The sequence below is a fragment of the Phyllopteryx taeniolatus genome, chromosome 9 (assembly GCF_024500385.1).
Source record: "Phyllopteryx taeniolatus isolate TA_2022b chromosome 9, UOR_Ptae_1.2, whole genome shotgun sequence".
Classification (NCBI taxonomy): domain Eukaryota; kingdom Metazoa; phylum Chordata; class Actinopteri; order Syngnathiformes; family Syngnathidae; genus Phyllopteryx; species Phyllopteryx taeniolatus.
The window spans coordinates 759,799-776,609 of record NC_084510.1 but is presented as its reverse complement, the minus strand read 5'-3'; the positions used below and the strand labels follow the sequence as shown (position 1 = coordinate 776,609).

The 16,811-nt window shown below is 41.7% G+C and overlaps 1 protein-coding gene across 1 annotated transcript; it reads left to right on the top strand.

Annotated features, from left to right (window-relative positions):
• The first annotated feature begins 2,592 nt into the window (after nucleotides 1-2,592).
• ube2v1 (ubiquitin-conjugating enzyme E2 variant 1) lies at nucleotides 2,593-15,631 on the top strand. The gene is made up of 4 exons (XM_061785470.1): nucleotides 2,593-2,722; nucleotides 3,581-3,729; nucleotides 10,089-10,214; nucleotides 14,367-15,631. Exons 1-4 carry the CDS (start codon nucleotides 2,701-2,703, stop codon nucleotides 14,508-14,510), a joined length of 441 nt encoding a protein of 146 aa, XP_061641454.1. The 5' UTR covers nucleotides 2,593-2,700; the 3' UTR covers nucleotides 14,511-15,631.
• The last annotated feature ends 1,180 nt before the right edge of the window (nucleotides 15,632-16,811 follow it).

The following is a 16,811-nucleotide window of genomic DNA, read 5'->3' as shown; positions in this document are numbered from 1 at the left end:
GGTCTGGGATGAGATCCTGCCCCAAGTGGAGGAGTTCAAATATCTTGATTTCTTGTTCACGAGTGAGGGAAGAATGTAACAGGAGATCGACAGGCAGATCGGTGCAGCGTCTGCAGTGATGCGGAATTTGTATCGGTCCGTTGTGGTAAAGGAGCCAAGCTGAAAGGCGAAGCTGTCTATTTACCGGTCGATCTACGTTGAGCTCCCTCCGCAGGGTGTCCGCGCTCTCCCTTAGAGATAGAGTGAGATGCACGGTCATCCGGGAGGATCTCAGAGTAGAGCCGCTGCTCCTCCACATCGAGAGGAGCCAGATGAGGTGGTTGGGGCATCTGATTCGGATTCCTCCCGGACGCCTCCACGGTGAGGTGTTCCGGGCACGTCCCACAGGGAGGAGACCCCGGGGACGACCCAGGACACGCTGGAGAGACTACGTCTTTCGGCTGGCCTGGGAACGCCTCGGGATCCCCTTGGAAGAGCTGGATGAAGTTGCTGGAAGTCTGGGCGTCCCTGCTAAAGTTACTGCCCCCGCGACCCGACCTCGGATAAGCGGTAGAAAATGGATGGATGGATATTTTATGACTTTATGTAAACCATTGGTTAATAATAAATGGGTAAATCTTTTGCATACCAAGTGTTGCTGATTATTGTTCTCTGTTTGAGTAATATTGCTTCATCAAGCCTTCTCTAATATTTCATACTACAAAATAAATAAAGTATGTATGATTATTGCTGATAGCGGATCGGACTGATATCAGTATCGGCCAAAAGCATCTTTTAAACTACTTTGATGGCATTTGCCAATATTTATCTACTCACTCTTTAAAAACTGCTGTCCCACTGCACGTGGAAGACCATGTCAATTTTCCACATGTACTATGTATAGTTTACATTGAAAATCAATGTGTTTTAGCAACTGTGTAAATACAAAACAATGATGAAAACAGTTTGAGTGAAAATGACCCAAAGGAATTTCAGATACCTCACATTTGTTATGACAGTTCACTTCCATTTAATCATTACTTCATCCAAACAGTATTTGTCTCTTTCATCGCTTAAGTGGTTCTGAATTCCATTATTTAGCTCACACTTCCATCTGTTGGCTGAGACATGCAACAGCATAGTGACTAAGACAATAAAGGACACAGAATCTTGGACCGGACAAAAAAAAAAAAAAAGTAGTATAGATTACATTTACAACAAACTTTTCTGTGGCTCAAATGAAAAGGTTACACAAGAGAATTTAGTTTTTCTTTAGAAGATCCAGAGACTAGACTAAGTATTTAACACGTCACCATTTTTCTCACTTAATATATTTCCAACGGCGCTATTGACCTGAAAAAGAGCAAAGAGCTGTCTCAAGACCATCGCAAACTAATTGTTGCAAAACATAACGATGGCATTGGTTCCGGCCGCATATCTAAGATTCTGAATGTTCCAGTGAGCACGGCTGAGGCCATAATACGTAAGCGGAAAGCCAATCATAGCACCTCGATCAAGTGCTCCTCACAAGATTTCTGACTGAGGAGTGCAAAGAATAATCAGAAGAGTTGTCCAGGAGCCAAGGACCACCTGTGGAGAGCTTCAAAAAGACCTGGAATTTGCAGGTACTCTTTCCCTGTACCCTGCCTCCTGCCCATAAAAAGGCCGGAGCCACGCTCTCCCGGGGGCAGCTCTTGTCTCGTCCGGCCAACTTGCCGAAGACTGGCCCAGCCAGGAAGCCCACTTCACCACGAGGGGGAGAGGATACGTCGGACCATCCCCGACTGCAGAGCATCCTGCAAGCGCTCCAACCTACCCTTTTCGGGGGCCTGAGCACACCCCGTTGGGGACGGAAGCAGGCACTACGCGTCTGCGCCGACCGTCTTGCGAGCAGAGACACCCGGGCTCCGGCCATCCTGCATGGGAGCTTTTTGTGCTCCCTTTTTCCTTTTTCTTCCTTCCTTCCCGGTAAATCCAAGTGTTCCCCGTGCGGACCGGGCCGGCCGAACACCCGGAAGCTTGACCTGCCTGCCTCAATCGTGTTCAAGACATGCAAGTCCAACATTGCGGTCTACTAAAAGTGCAGATTAGTGCATATTTGGGTTTAAATGAACGACAACAGGAATCCCCAGCTATATGCATTGTCACTACATGTCAAGAACGGAACAGAGGACAGGACCCAAAAATGCACGACTCCAAAACAAATGGACAGTTTCAAAAAAAGAGAGGTTTAATATACGGGCAGAGGTCGGTACACAGGCAGCCAAAATGTAGACAGGGGGGAGACAACAACCGGAACACAGACCCATGACACTACACACTCGCTATTATTTAATATATGACTTTGAAAGAACGCTGTAATTTCACATGGTGCTGTCTACATTTTGTCCAGTAGACGGCGATCACATACCACCAAGGTTTCCTCAGTGTAAACGCTGCTCGGCTGTTGAGAATTCAAAGTTGCAACTCGGTTCGGGTTCCGTTTGTAGATGAATCGCATATTATTGAGTGTAGACATTTAGAAAAAGCGATGGCAACAAATCTATACCTTTAAACCTTATTTTCACAAGTATCACGGAGAATGAAATGTAGATGCTTGGATAAACAATGCCTTCATGTACACGTCCCCCCCCCCCCCCCCCCCCCCCCCGTGGACGGACGCGCGCGCTCCACAGCGTACTCAACATCGTACGTGCGCGTATCCGAGAAACTGTGACCAAGATGGCGTCTGTCGCCGGATCAAGTAAGCCCACTCTTCGTTAGCCCAGCCAATGTTTTTTTTGAATTTTGTATTTACTTTAAGATGGTACACGTTCCAACGTCTGACTTTTAGCAATAAGATAGTTCAACAAGCTGAAGTGTGAGGTGTAGGTGCTTTGGACTTCAGCAGTTGTGCTTGACATGGTACCCGCATTGGTACTTGATAGCTTAGTGACTAGCAAAACCGCCAACCTTTATGAGCTATTATGAGGTTTGCCGGCTCAAGAGAAGAACGCACTTAACACAATCATCGACGCAGTTTCAACATGATCCTAGTCGTCATTGTATTCTCATGGTTGTATGCAGCGTAGCCCTGCTTAGCAATTGACAGTAAGGCTGAAAGAGTCCACTCGTATTCAGTGTCGTTTTCGTTTTCGCAACAAATTTCATACTCATTCGAAGATTATTTTTAACTTGACAACTAATGTTGGTGGAGTCGCCGTATGCTGACAAAAAAGCTATTTGTTGAAGAAATACAACAACAACAACAACAAAAAACATTTTATCGGTTCCGACAGCGGATAGTCTGAAAACCGTGTTAAGCGTTCAACAAAGCACGTAATACTTTTCGATGTTTGTCAAATACTGTAACTGATAGTTTGTGTTGCAGGACGATGCTAATTTAAATACATACGAATGGCACTGATTTCGAACTGGTCTGTAATAGTATTTAGTAACTTTTAGCACATATTGCTTGGAAATCTGTCACAGGCCCACTGTGATTTTGATCACCCCCACCTATGGTTTGACTCAAATTTGGTCATCAGTGTGTGGTTAAAGAAACCCGTTTAGTTGAAACTGTCTTACTCAACTAGTACAACCTATGTTGCACTGTGTGAAGATGTCGTAGTTCCCCGCAATTTCCGGCTTCTGGAGGAACTGGAAGAAGGTCAGAAAGGAGTTGGAGATGGCACAGTTAGTTGGGGCCTTTCCAACGATGACGACATGACCCTCACTCACTGGAACGCCACCATTATTGGCCCCCCCAAGGTGAGATGCATCTCTCGCACTTTTGTCATACATGCTTCATAGCAGACTACAGCAAGTATTAACAACAACAATTATCAGGTTTATTGACATTGTTGATTTATGGGAATTAATAAATATGTTTTCAGGTGTGGCTTACGATAAATTGTTTGTGATTCATGATGTTGACAATACATAATCATAGCATCAGGGGTATTCCTCTCAGGGAACTTGTCAAAATGTTTAGTCTCTAAAGAGATTCATGGGATAAGAGAAAGTCCTTATCAACACGGAGGAATTCATGTTGCCTTTTATTCAAGCTCTGTCAACTAAATAGGAGCAACACATCATGGCAGCATAGCAGTAGCAAACCTGATCCTTAACAATTGATATCAAGGCTCAGGAGCCAAAACGTTGAGATATTCTTGTATCTATCAGATACAAAATGTACACTTCAGATTTCCTTGTAAAATTAAACAGTAATAAAGATCCTTTTGTGGACCGGGGGCGAAACAAAATGAGGAAAAACGTGGTAGTCGTCACCGGTGCTCGGGAGAGGACGTTCATTCAAGAATTGTTGAAGGTACGGTCCCCTCCAGAAGTGTTGGAACGGCAAGGTCAATTCCTTTGTTTTTGTTGTATCCTGAAGACATTTGGGTTTCAGATCAAAAGATGAATATGAGGCAAAAGTTCTGAATTCCAGCTTTTATTTCATGCTATTTATATCTAGTTGTGTTAAACAACTCAGGACAGACCACCTTTTGTTTGAAGCCACCCACTTTTCAAGTGAGCAAAAGTATTGAAAAGGTACTGATTGGTGTTTCTAGTTGCTCATGTGTTGCCTTTTAGATAGATTGCTTAAACATTAGATAGTGGTTGCTTATGACTTTGGGTTTCACCTGTGAAATTTGCATTTGCTGTTAAGCAAACATGAAGACCAGAGAGCTGTCTAGGGGAGAAAAGCAAACCATTTTGAATCTGAGAGAATAGGGAAAATCGATCAGAGCTATTGCACAAACAGTCGGCATAGCCAATACAAGAATTTGGAATGTCCTGAAAAAGAAAGAAACCACTGGTGTACTGAGCAGCAGACATAAAACAGGTCTGCCAAGAGTATAAACAGCAGTTGATGACAGAAACATTGTGAGAAGTGTGAAGAAACACCCAAAGACAACAGTCCGTGACATTACTGCCAACGTCCACAGGGCAGGGATGAAGGTATCACAATCCACTGTTCGAAGAAGACTTTGAGAGAAGAAATATACAGGCCATACTACAAGATGCAAACCACTCATTAGCAAAAAGAATCGGAAGGCCAGATTGGATTGTGCAAAGCAGTACAGAGATGAGCCACAAAAGTTTTGGATCAAAGTTTTATGGACTGATCAGACCAAGATTAACTTCTACCAAAGTGATGGAAAGGCCAAAGTATGGAGAAAGAAAGGATCTGCTTATGATCCAAAACCCACAAGCTCATTTGTGCAGCATGGAGGAGGTAATGTCATGGCTTGGGCTGGCATGGCTGCTTCTGGAACGGACTCACTCGTCTTTATTGATGATGTAACTCATGATGGTAGCAGTAGAAGGAATTCTGAAGTCAACAAAACCATTTTGTCTGTCAGTTTACAGAAAAATGCATCCAAAATAATCTGGAGAAGCTTCATCATGCAACAAGACAATGACCCAAAACACACTGCCAACACAATCATCATCAGGGGGAAAAAGTGGAAGGTCTTAGACTGGCCAAGTCAATCACTGGACCTTAACCCAATACAGCATGCATTTGACCTCCTGAAGAGGAGACTGAAGGGAGAAACCCCCAGAAACAAACCTGAACTGAAAGAGGCTGCAGAAGGCCTGCAAAAGCATTTCAAATGAAGAATGCAACAGTTTGGTTAAGTCAATGGGTCGTAGCTTTCATGCAGTTGTTGCAAGTCAGGGTGATTGCCACCAAATATTAAATGTTATTCACTTTTAATTTGTCTGTTCCAATACTTTTGCTCACTTGAAAAGTGGGTGGCTTCAAACAAAAGGTGCTCTGTCCTGAGTTCTTTAACACATCTAGATGCAAACATCATGAAAAAAATGCTGGAATTCTGAACTTTTGTCTTATATACATCTTCTGATCTGAGACCTAAATGTCTTCAGTATACAAAAACAAAGGAATTGACCTTGCCTTTGCAATACCTTTGGAGGGGACTGTATATTCCGTGTAAATTTGTAATATAAGATAATCTTTATTAGTCCCACAGTAGAGACATTTGCGTTGTTTCAGAAGTGAATTTTTATTAGGCTTCACACGATCAGGATTTTTGGGGCCGATTACCGATCAGCGAGTTGAAAAAAAACAACCGATCATCGATCCGATCACTACATGGACAAATGTGTCAATTTAATTTATTTACTGTGTGTGTACTTGCTCAAAAAATTATATACATGCATATAAGTACATACAGTAATTAATGTCTTTTTTTGTGACATTTTTGTTTGTTGGTGTTCCCTGAGATTTTTCAATTGTAAATGTTCCATAAAGGTTCGAAATCACTGCTCTAGTCAGATCGTGTATTCTAATCAGTCAAGTCAAACTAACATTACATGACAGAAATAATAGGTGCTAACTTACTGTAATTAAATTATTTTATTTTTAATTAAATGACTTCACCCACACCGAAACTTTAGAGCATGATTCGACAGGAACGGCAACATGTTTGCGTCCAACCGTTCGTGGTACCAATAGCTTGCTAGGCTACATAATGTTTTGTTGCCTGCTTGCGAGCCGTATCATATTCAAAGTATGTGAACATACCTCTAGCAAGCCTTAAACGAATGTCCTCTCCTGTCCTAAGCACCGGTGACCACCATAACACATTTTTCCCCATTTTGTTCTTATAATACAAAGTCGACGCGCTCCACTCTTATCGTCGCCATGGTAACGAGTGTATCCGGTCGCATTTGAGTTGATAAAGATAAAGCCCAATGATCGTAAAAAACGGGATGCGGCGGTATCGGAATACAAGATTTTATTGCAGTAGTCTTGAGAGAGCAAATTTGTCTTTCACTCATTACGTGTTGTCTGTCTCAGACGTGTTGACTGTTCCACACCGCCATGTTGTTTATTTTTTTGTTTTTTAAAATGACTTTATTGGCTGTCTGTCAGATATTTACAGGTCTATGTCAAAAGACATGCAACAAGGTTAAAAATAAACTAGCTTTTGGATTCAAATATACTGTGCACGATGGCGACGTGGAGTAAAGGTCTTTTGCGGCGCTGAGCAATGACGTCATTGATCGGATCGGCGAATTATGACATTAAAGGTGATCAGCCGATCAGCATAAAATACTAAATATCAGCCGATACCGATCAGCCCAATAAAATCAGTGCAAAGTCTAATTTTTATAGGTTGGCAGCTCCGTGAACAAGTTAATTTTTAGAAGGGGGGTAACTGAACTTTGAACTAGTTTGCATAGAAAATGAACTTTCCCAACACTGATGTTACTTCCATACAGTGTGCTTAAAAGGTTTGCTCTGTGTAGTCACTGTACATATACCAGTATACGCCCATTTGATCTCTTAAGTGGGTACACTTTGAGTCATGAGATGTTGTTAAACATAAATAAAAACAGAATACAATGATTTGCAAATGACGTTCGACCTATATTTAATTCAATACACTGCAAAGATGATATTTAATGTTCAAACTGATAAACTTTATTCTTTTTAGAAAATAATCATTAACTTTGAATTTTATGGCTGCAACACGTTCCAAAAAAGCTGGGACAGGGTCATGTTTACCACTGTGTTGCATCACCTTTTCTTTGAACAGCATTCAATAAACGCTTGGGAACTGAGGACACTAATTGTTGAAGCTTTGTAGTTGGAATTCTTTCCCATTCCTGCTTGATGTACAACTTCAGATGTTCAACAGTCCGGGGTCTCCGTTGTCGTATTTTCATAATGCGCCTCATATTTTCAATGGGAGACAGGTCTGGACCACAGGCAGGCCAGTCTCGTACCCACACTCTTCTACTACGAAGCCACGCTGTTATAACACGTGGAGAATGTGGTTTGGGATAGTCTTGCTGAAATAATCAGGGGTGTCGATGAAAAAGATGTCGCTTGGATGGCAGCATATGTTTCTCTAAAACCTGTATGTACCTTTCAGCATTAATGGTGCCTTCACAGATTCTTTCTTTCTCCATTCTTACTTGACGTACCCATCCCATTGGCACTAACACAGCCCCATACCATCACAGATGCTGGCTTTTGAACTTTTGTGTCCATAACAGTCCTGATGGTTCTTTTCCTCTTTGGCCCGGAGGACACGACGTCCACAATTTCCAAAAACAATTTGAAATGTGGACTCGTCGGACCACAGAACACTTTTCCACTTTGCATCAGTCCATCTTAGATGAGCTCGGGCCCAGAGAAGCCGGCGGCGTTTCTGGGTATTGTTGATCAATGGCTTTTGCTTTGCATAGTAGAGTTTCAAGTTGCACTTACGGACGTAGCGCCGAACTGTATTTACTGACATTGGTTTTCTGAAGTGTTCCTGAGTCCATGCGGTGATATCCTTTACACATTGATGTCGGCTTTTGATGCAGTGCCGCTTGACGGATCAAAGGTCACGGGTATTCAATGTTGGTTTTCGGCCTTGCCGCTTACATTCAGTGATTTCTCCAGATTCTCTGAATCTTTTGATGATATTATGGACCGTAGATGATGAAATCCCTAAATTCCTTGCATTTGTACATTGAGGAACATTGTCCTTAAACAGTTTGACTATTTTTCTCACGCACTTGTTCACAAAGAGGTGAACCTCGCCCCATCTTTGCTTGTGAATGACTGAGCAATTCAGGGAAGCTCCTTTTCTAGCCAATCATGGCACCCACCTTTTCCCAATTAGCCTGTTCACCTGTGGGATGTTCCAAACAGGTTTGATGAGCATTCCTCAACTTCCTCAGTCTTTTTTGCCACCTGTCACAGCTTTTTTGGAACGCGTTACCGCCCTAAAATTCCAAGTTAATGATTACTTGCAAAAAACAATAACGTTTATCAGTTTGAACATGAAATATCTTGTATTTGTAGTGTATTCAATTAAATATAGGTTGAACATGATTTGCAAATCATTGTATTCTGTTTTTATTTATGTTTAGCACAGCGTCCCAACTTCATTGGAATTGGGGTTGTTGGTGACAAACGTGGCAAATGTGTTACAAGAGGAATAAGGGGTAAAATGGGTTATGCACTCAAACAGAAGAGGGGTTTGGAAGCTAGTCAAGTTCTGAGATATTCGAAAGCTCCAGTCATTCCTTCAATTTCCCCGTTATATTGTCTTGATGAATGATTAGCAAAACTGCTCCTCGAGAAAAACAAATATTTCGAACCTTGCGTTGTTTCGAGTGCCACAAAACGGGCCCAATTTTTATCTTATTTTTTTGTAAATTCGATACAACACAGAAGAGTAATGTTAACAAGGAGGACAATGAATGAATGAATGGATAAAAAAAGAAGTGAAATCAGACTTCAAAATCGTCAAGAATTGAGAAATTTTTTGAGCTTCAGATGCTGTGGGTGTGTCGCTGGGTGCTCTGCAAATCCCGCCCGTCTATCCCGCTGTCAATCAAATACTACTATCGAGGCTCCTATCTGCGGGGAGAGGAGCGATGCACATAGCACACGCTTTCACGGGCCGCAGAGTGTCATTCTACCCTTTGCACTTGGGGATTTTTTGGGCACTTTAAAATTAGTATAGACTGGTTCGATGGGAAAAAGTTATCCACAACGATTAGTTCGATGGGAAAAAGTTATTTGCCCCCAACATTTAAAAAATACGATTTTTAAAAAAAATCTATAATTGCAATACCGTGGAACCGTGATATTTTTCAAGGTTATTATATCAAAATTGGTACTTATACACAAATAGGTCTGCTGGATTCACTCAAAACATTTTGTGAATTGAAAACATTGGTTATTGTATCAAATATTTATTTTAAAATGAGATTAAGAACAACATTCATTCATTCATTATATTCACGTTTCAGTTTTCCCACCATTACATCACTGTCGTTTTAGTCATTTTAAGTAAATTTTGTGGGGTCTAGCTTGCATGAAAATTTATTTTGGTTGTTGCTGTCCAGTTTGTCATTCCAAATAGTAAATAGGGTTGCTGATTTTTATATATTTTTGAAAGGAAATATAATGTATTGCATTGTTTTTGGTGTGTGTATCATTTTGATTTTTGTTTGTTTATGTTTCAATATTAATGTTATAACTCAGATAATTGTGATAATTTTGTTCACATAATCAGGATTGACTTTTCATACAGTTTCCTCAAGTTTTCTGAAGTTACAAAGTCAACTAATAACCCATTTTTTGTTTTTAGACTGCCTATGATGGCAGAATATACGGTCTAAAAATCGAATGTGGACCCAGATACCCGGATCATCCTCCTCATGTACGCTTTGTGAACAAGATCAACATGGTTGGAGTACATACATCAAATGGTGTTGTAAGTATGCAGATTTCATCAGCACACTAGCATGTTCACAACCACTCATAGTGACATGAATGGTAATCTAATGTTTAACTCATGTAGAGTACAGTTGTGCACAAAACGTGGGGAGAGTTAACAAATTTGCTTCCATTTCTTAGTTACATACGCACATACATGTATAAATCAGTCGCCTTCCGGCGAAATTCGCCGTTTTGAACGTTAATGTGAATCGTATGGGGGGGTACTAAATACTGAGCAAAGGATTTTAATACTTGTTTGATATTTCAGTTTTTCTTTTTTAATAAATCTGCAAAAATTTCCACAATTCCATATTTTTTTCTGTCAATATGGGGTAATGTGTGTACACGAATGAGGACAAAAATAAATTTAAATGATTTTAACAAATGGCTGCAATCTAAAAAAGAGTGAAAAATTCAAGGGAATCTGAATACTTTCCGTACCCACTGTAAATTTCGCTTGTTACTTTTATTTCTCAATTATTGCTTATTTATCAACTATTTCGTGCGCGAGACTACGACTTCCGCATTGGGCGCTGTTTGCGACAATCTAATAATCTAAGCACTAGTAACGTTTGTCTAGTTCACTAATCAAATGACAAAAGAAAGTCACATGACCTCATACAACGTCTTCTATTGGGCTTCTCGGGCATACGTATTAACACTAGATAAACCAGCCCAACTGATCGTCGTGCCTAAATAGCCACCATTTTGGGAAGGTCTCATTACCATTACCAAGGCAACAGCATGCTACTCGTGTTTCCATTTAGACGAACAAAAACAACAGCTTTCATGTATTTGTCTGATGCTGTCTGCCCAAAGGTGGATATTTCAGCTCACTTATCTTCGTCTTTTCCTTTCGGCTTGTGCCGTTAGGAGTCGCCACAGCGTGTCATCCTTTTCAATGTAAGCCTATCTCCTGCATCCTCCTCTCGAACACCAACTGCCCTCATGTCTTCCCTCACGACATCCATCAACCTTCTTTTTGGTCTTCCTCTCGATCCCTTTCCTGGCAGCTACATCATCATCACCCTTCTGCCAATATACTCACTATCTCTCCTGGATGTGTCAAAACCATCAAAGTCTGCTCTCTCTAACTTTGTCTCCAAAACATCTAACCTTGGCTGTCCCTCTGCTGAGCTCATTTAAAATTTTATCCAACCTGGTCACTCCTCGAGAGAACTTCAACATCTTCATTTCCGCCACCTCCAGCTCTGCTTCCTGTTGTCTCTTCAGTGCCACTGTCTCTAATCCGTACATCATGGCTGGCCTCACCACTGTTTTATAAACTTTGCCCTTAATCCGAGCAGAGACTCTTCTGTCACATAACACAACTGACACCTTCCTCCACCCGTTCCAACCTGCATGGACCTGTTTATTCACTTCCTGACCACACTCACCATTGCTCTGGACGGTTGACCCCAAGTATTTGAAGTCCTCCACCCTTGCTATCTCTTCTCCCTGTAGCCTCACTCTTCCCCCTCCACCCCTCTCATTCATGCAAAAACTCCACAGCCACCTCTCCTAGATGCTTCCATACCTCCACAGGAATGTCATCAGAACCAACTGCCTTACCATTTTTCATCCTCTCTAATGCCTTTCAAACTTCCCCCTTACTAATCATTGCCACGTCCTGGTCACCCCACACTTGACTCCTCTACTCTTCCTTCTTTCTCAGTTTCCTCATTCATCAACTCCTCAAACTATTCTTTACATCTATCCAGCACACTACTGGCACCAGTCAACACATTTCCATCTCTATCCTTAATCACCTGAACCTCTGCACATCCTTCCCATCTCTATCATTCTGTCTGGCCAACCTGTATACATCCTTTTCTCCTTCTTCAGTGTCCAACCTGGCATACGTGTCATCCTATGCCTCTTGTTTGGCTTTTGCCACCTCTACCTTTGCCCTACGTCACATCTCAATGTATTCCTTTCTCCTCTCTGTGTCCCACTTCTTCTTAGTAACTTTGAGGTTTCACCACCAAGTCTCCTTCTCTCCTTTCCTGCCAGAAGATGCACCAAGTACTCTCCGAGCTGTCTCTCTGATCACCTTGGCTGTAGTGGTCCAGTCTTCTGCAAGCTCCTCCTGTCCACCGAGATCCTGTTTCAGCTCTTCCTGAAAAGCCGCACAACACTCTTCCTTTCTCAGCTTCCACCACATAGTTTTCTGCTCTGCCTTTGTCTTTTTAATCTCCTTCAGATTACATCGACTGCACAAGATGTAATCCACCTGCGTGCTTCTACCTCCGCTCTTGTTGGTCGCCCTATGTTCCTGCCTCTTCGGGAAGAAACTATTCACTAAAACCATTTCCATCCTTTTTGCAAAGTCTACCACCATCTGTCTCTCCAAGTTCCTTTCCTGGATGCCATACTTACCCATTACATCTTCATCACCCCTGTTTCCTTCACCAACATGTCCATTACAATCTGCACCAATCATGACTCTCTGTCTGGGATGCTCAGAACTACTTCGTCTAGCTCCTTCCAGAATTTCTCTTTCACCTCTAGGTCACATCCTACCTGTGGGGCATAGCCGCTAATCACATAATACATTAACACCCTAAATTTCAAGTTTCAGCCTCATCACTCGATCTGATACGCTTTCCACCTCCAAGACATTCTTAGCTAACTCTTCCTTTAAAATAACCCCGACTCCATTTCTCTTCCCATCTACACCATGGTAAAATAATTTAAACCCTGCCCCTAAACGTCTAGCCTTACTGCCTTTCCACCTGGTCTCCTGGACTCACAATATATCAACCTTTCTCCTCATCATCATGTCAACCAACACCTGAGATTTTCCTGTCATAGCCCAACATTCAAAGTCCCCACATTCAGTTCTAGGCTCTGTGCTTTCCTCTTCCCTTTCTGCCAAAAAGAACCCGCTTTCCACCTCTCCTTGGTCTTCGACCCACAGTAGCTCAATTTCCACCGGCGCCCTGCAGGTTAACGGTGCCGGGGGCGGACGTTGTTAACCTGGGCCACGACCGATCCGGTATGGAATTCTTTAGTTGAACGCTCATATTTGTTTGGCAAAGTTTTAAGCCGGATGCCCTTCTTGATGCAACCCTGTGCATTTACCCGGGCTTGGGACCGGCCAACAGTTTGCACTCACTTGTGCCTCCCATAGGGCTGCATCAAATTTCAGCACACTTATAACTTGAGAAAACACAGTGCAGGAAATTGCAAATGTATTATTATTATTTTATTTTTTTGTGCTATTTACTCAGTACTTGAGTAATTATTTCACTGTGTACTTTTTACTCTTAATGTCTAGTTCAGACTAGAGGATTCTAGCCCTGATATTGGCCTGATTAGCTATCGCCGCCGATTTCCCAGATTGGACCCGACGTATTTTGTCAGGAATGACAAAACTTCCTGTAGTGTGACATAGTCCACGACCAGCGATTCGGCCCTACAATGCCAAAATGAAAAGTCTTGAATGTTTGATTTTTTATTTTTTATTTATTACTATAATTTTTTGGGGGGATGTCTTGCGTGTAGTGTGACATATCAACGACAACTCTCCGACAGCGCACATCGTCAACCAATAGGACTGCGTATAGTGACCGGCGCATCGCCTCCCGTGCTTGCCGTTGTCAACATTAATTCATGCGCACCAACCAATGTTTACCGACGCCTTTTAAGATGATTCGACGGAACGCCGCCGTGTTTACGTACAATCATTAGTGCTAGCACAAGCTTGCTTGGCTACATAACATTTGTTTGTATTTAAAATACGTGAACATACATCAAGCAGTCCTCTCCCGAGCACCAGTGATGTCATCTGTTTTTGCATTTCTTTGGATTGCGGCATTTTGTTGCAGGTTTTTTCCTTTTTTTTTTCATCTCTTCATGTTGTCAGACAGGTTCTATTTAAGTGATTTCTTAATTGAACAGGTCTGGAGGTAATCGGGCTTGATTGTGGTTTTCCTTAAATAAAATCACCATTTGAAAACTGCATTTTATGTTTACATTGGTTGTGTTTGTCTGATATTTACATTTGTTTACCTTTAGCGTTAAAGTGGGGAACCTATGCAAAATAAATAAATAAATATTTTCATGGCACTGTATGTAAATGTAGCCTTCCTATTGGGTTTATAATGGGTTACCTAACACATCTATAATTTGCTGTTCTTTATAGGTGGACATAAAGGCTCTGACCTCCCTGTGCAGATGGAAAAACAGTTACACCATGCGTACAGTGCTCCTGGAGCTCAAAGAACATATGACAATGAAAGAGAACTTCAAGCTTTCCCAGCCACCTGAGGGCCAAACGTACAACTGATGCATCTGCCCCTACTCCTCCCTGTCATGTACATGCACAGAGGCATATACACACACAAATAAATACATACGTACGCACAGGCACACGCATACACCACATCCCACATCGTCAACACGGGCTTTACCACTTTGGCTACACAACTGTCATTTTGTCCAATATCCTAGACTACGAGCGCCCTCATTGAAAACACCCCATTGGAAGCGGGAGTAATAGACAGGTGACTTCATCACCCAGTGCCCAGTTAACCATTTCGGTCTACAGAAGACGACCTGACTTTACAATCCCCCAAAATACTGTGCATTTTGTTTCTTTTCTTTTTTTTTTTTGGGCCTCTGTGTTATCATCAAGATTGTTAAATAACCGTGTGCATTCTTCATGATTGACACTGTTCTCTGGTTAGGGATTTATATCACTGTGCTGTTAAGTAAAACCCTGAGTGTTAAATGAGGTTCCGTTTTAAGACCATTCCAATTTCTTTTAAACAAAAAAAAACAAAAAAAACACACTTTTTCCTCTTTGTCTGAACTAAAGTCCCATGTCCCAAACAATACTTCACTGAGTCTGACAGGCTATTTTAGTCTTCAATTCGATCCCCACTTCTTGCAATCCCAAAGATGTGAATTATTTGGGGCTTCTTTAAAGAAGTGCATGTCTGGTTCACGGGAGTAGGGGAACTTCAGCAACTTGTGCATCAACAAACGCACTGTAGGCTCATCACTCGTGTGTGTCATATGGTTCATAGCGCTTTGTGATGGTGATTAATTCTGTGGGTTGGGTGGGGAGACCTCTGCATAGAACAGAGTTTGTATTTGGCACTTTTCTGGATCGCCAATTTACAGTGGCTTGTGCTCACTTTTCTTTCTCTCTCTTTTTTTTCCTGGTTTCAGGTTTTTTTCAGTTTTTTTTTTTTTTTTTTTCTCTCTGGGGTTCTTTTTTTGGTTTTATTTTCTGGGCTGTTCTGTGTCACCTTTGTGTACAACCTGAAGGTAGTCAACTTACATGTAGTGAGTGCCCACTGAGCAATGTATGGCTTTGGATGTTTATTTTATAACAGGAGAAATCGATCAGGGTGATGGGGACCTGTTGCATGGTTTTGTTTGAATTAAATGTTATTACTTTTGCACTTTGTGTTGTGATTTCCCAAGGCCTTAAGTAAATTTTGCAAAGGACTAGAAATTGTTAGTGAGCAGAGAATGCAAATGCTACAAACTTTCCCAAAACACATTTCTATCTCTCACGTGGTTGAAAACAATACTGCATTTAAAGGTCTGTCTCCCATCTTTATTGGTCACAAGGTAGAACCATACAGAGTAAAGTGTAATGACCAAAGTTTGAACTAAACTCCACGCTCTTTACCATCTTTATTGGTCACAAGGTATAACCATAAAGTGTCATGACCAAAGTCTTAACCAAACTCTGAACTCTTTAAACGAAATGGCAAAATATCAAAATGGGAACTGACCATATCTACACAGCCATGGAATGTCAATGCCATGTTGCCTACTGCGCTGCACTGGAACCTCTTGAGTTGCAATTTACAACAGTTATTCCTATAACAAATAAATGCATTACAAAGTATATCATCTTTAGTAATTCATTCCAGACTCTTAACTATAAAAGAAACTTCCAATGTTGTCATGTTTTGATTAACATTTTGACATTGTTAGCTGTCATAATCAGATAAATTTCATACATTTACATATGAAATTATGTATACCTATATAATATATGTAAGACAACCAATACATAATGAAGTGTAGCGCGTTACACATTCATTAGATGCTGTGGGAGTATGTATGCGTGTGCCTGGGAGGTGAGTCTTGACAAAAATACACAACGCTACTGTTTTCGCCGGGTGCTCCGGTTTCCTCCGACATTCCAAAAACATGCATTGGGTTAATTAAGGTTAATTGAAGACTCTAAATTGCCCGTAGGTATGAATGTGAGTGTGAATGGTTGTCTATGTGTGCCCCACCTCTTGCACAAAGTCAGCTGGGATAGGCTCCAGCGCACTCGTGACCCGAATGAGGATAAGTGTTATGGAAAATGGATGCATTGACAATGAGGTTCCATTGTCAATTGGAATTTTATGCCAGAGGTGGCCGCACCCTGTTGGCCAACCCCGCACATGCGATGTGAATTATCGGGAAAACCTTTTCCGGTCTAATTTCGATCTGCCCCCTCACCCTTGGCGACAATTTGAATTTGTGGCCACCCCAAAAAGATTTCTGGTCACTTTCGGGCCACCTCACTGAAAAATTCCTGTCTTCGCCCCTGTTTCATGCTTTGGGAAAATCAAAA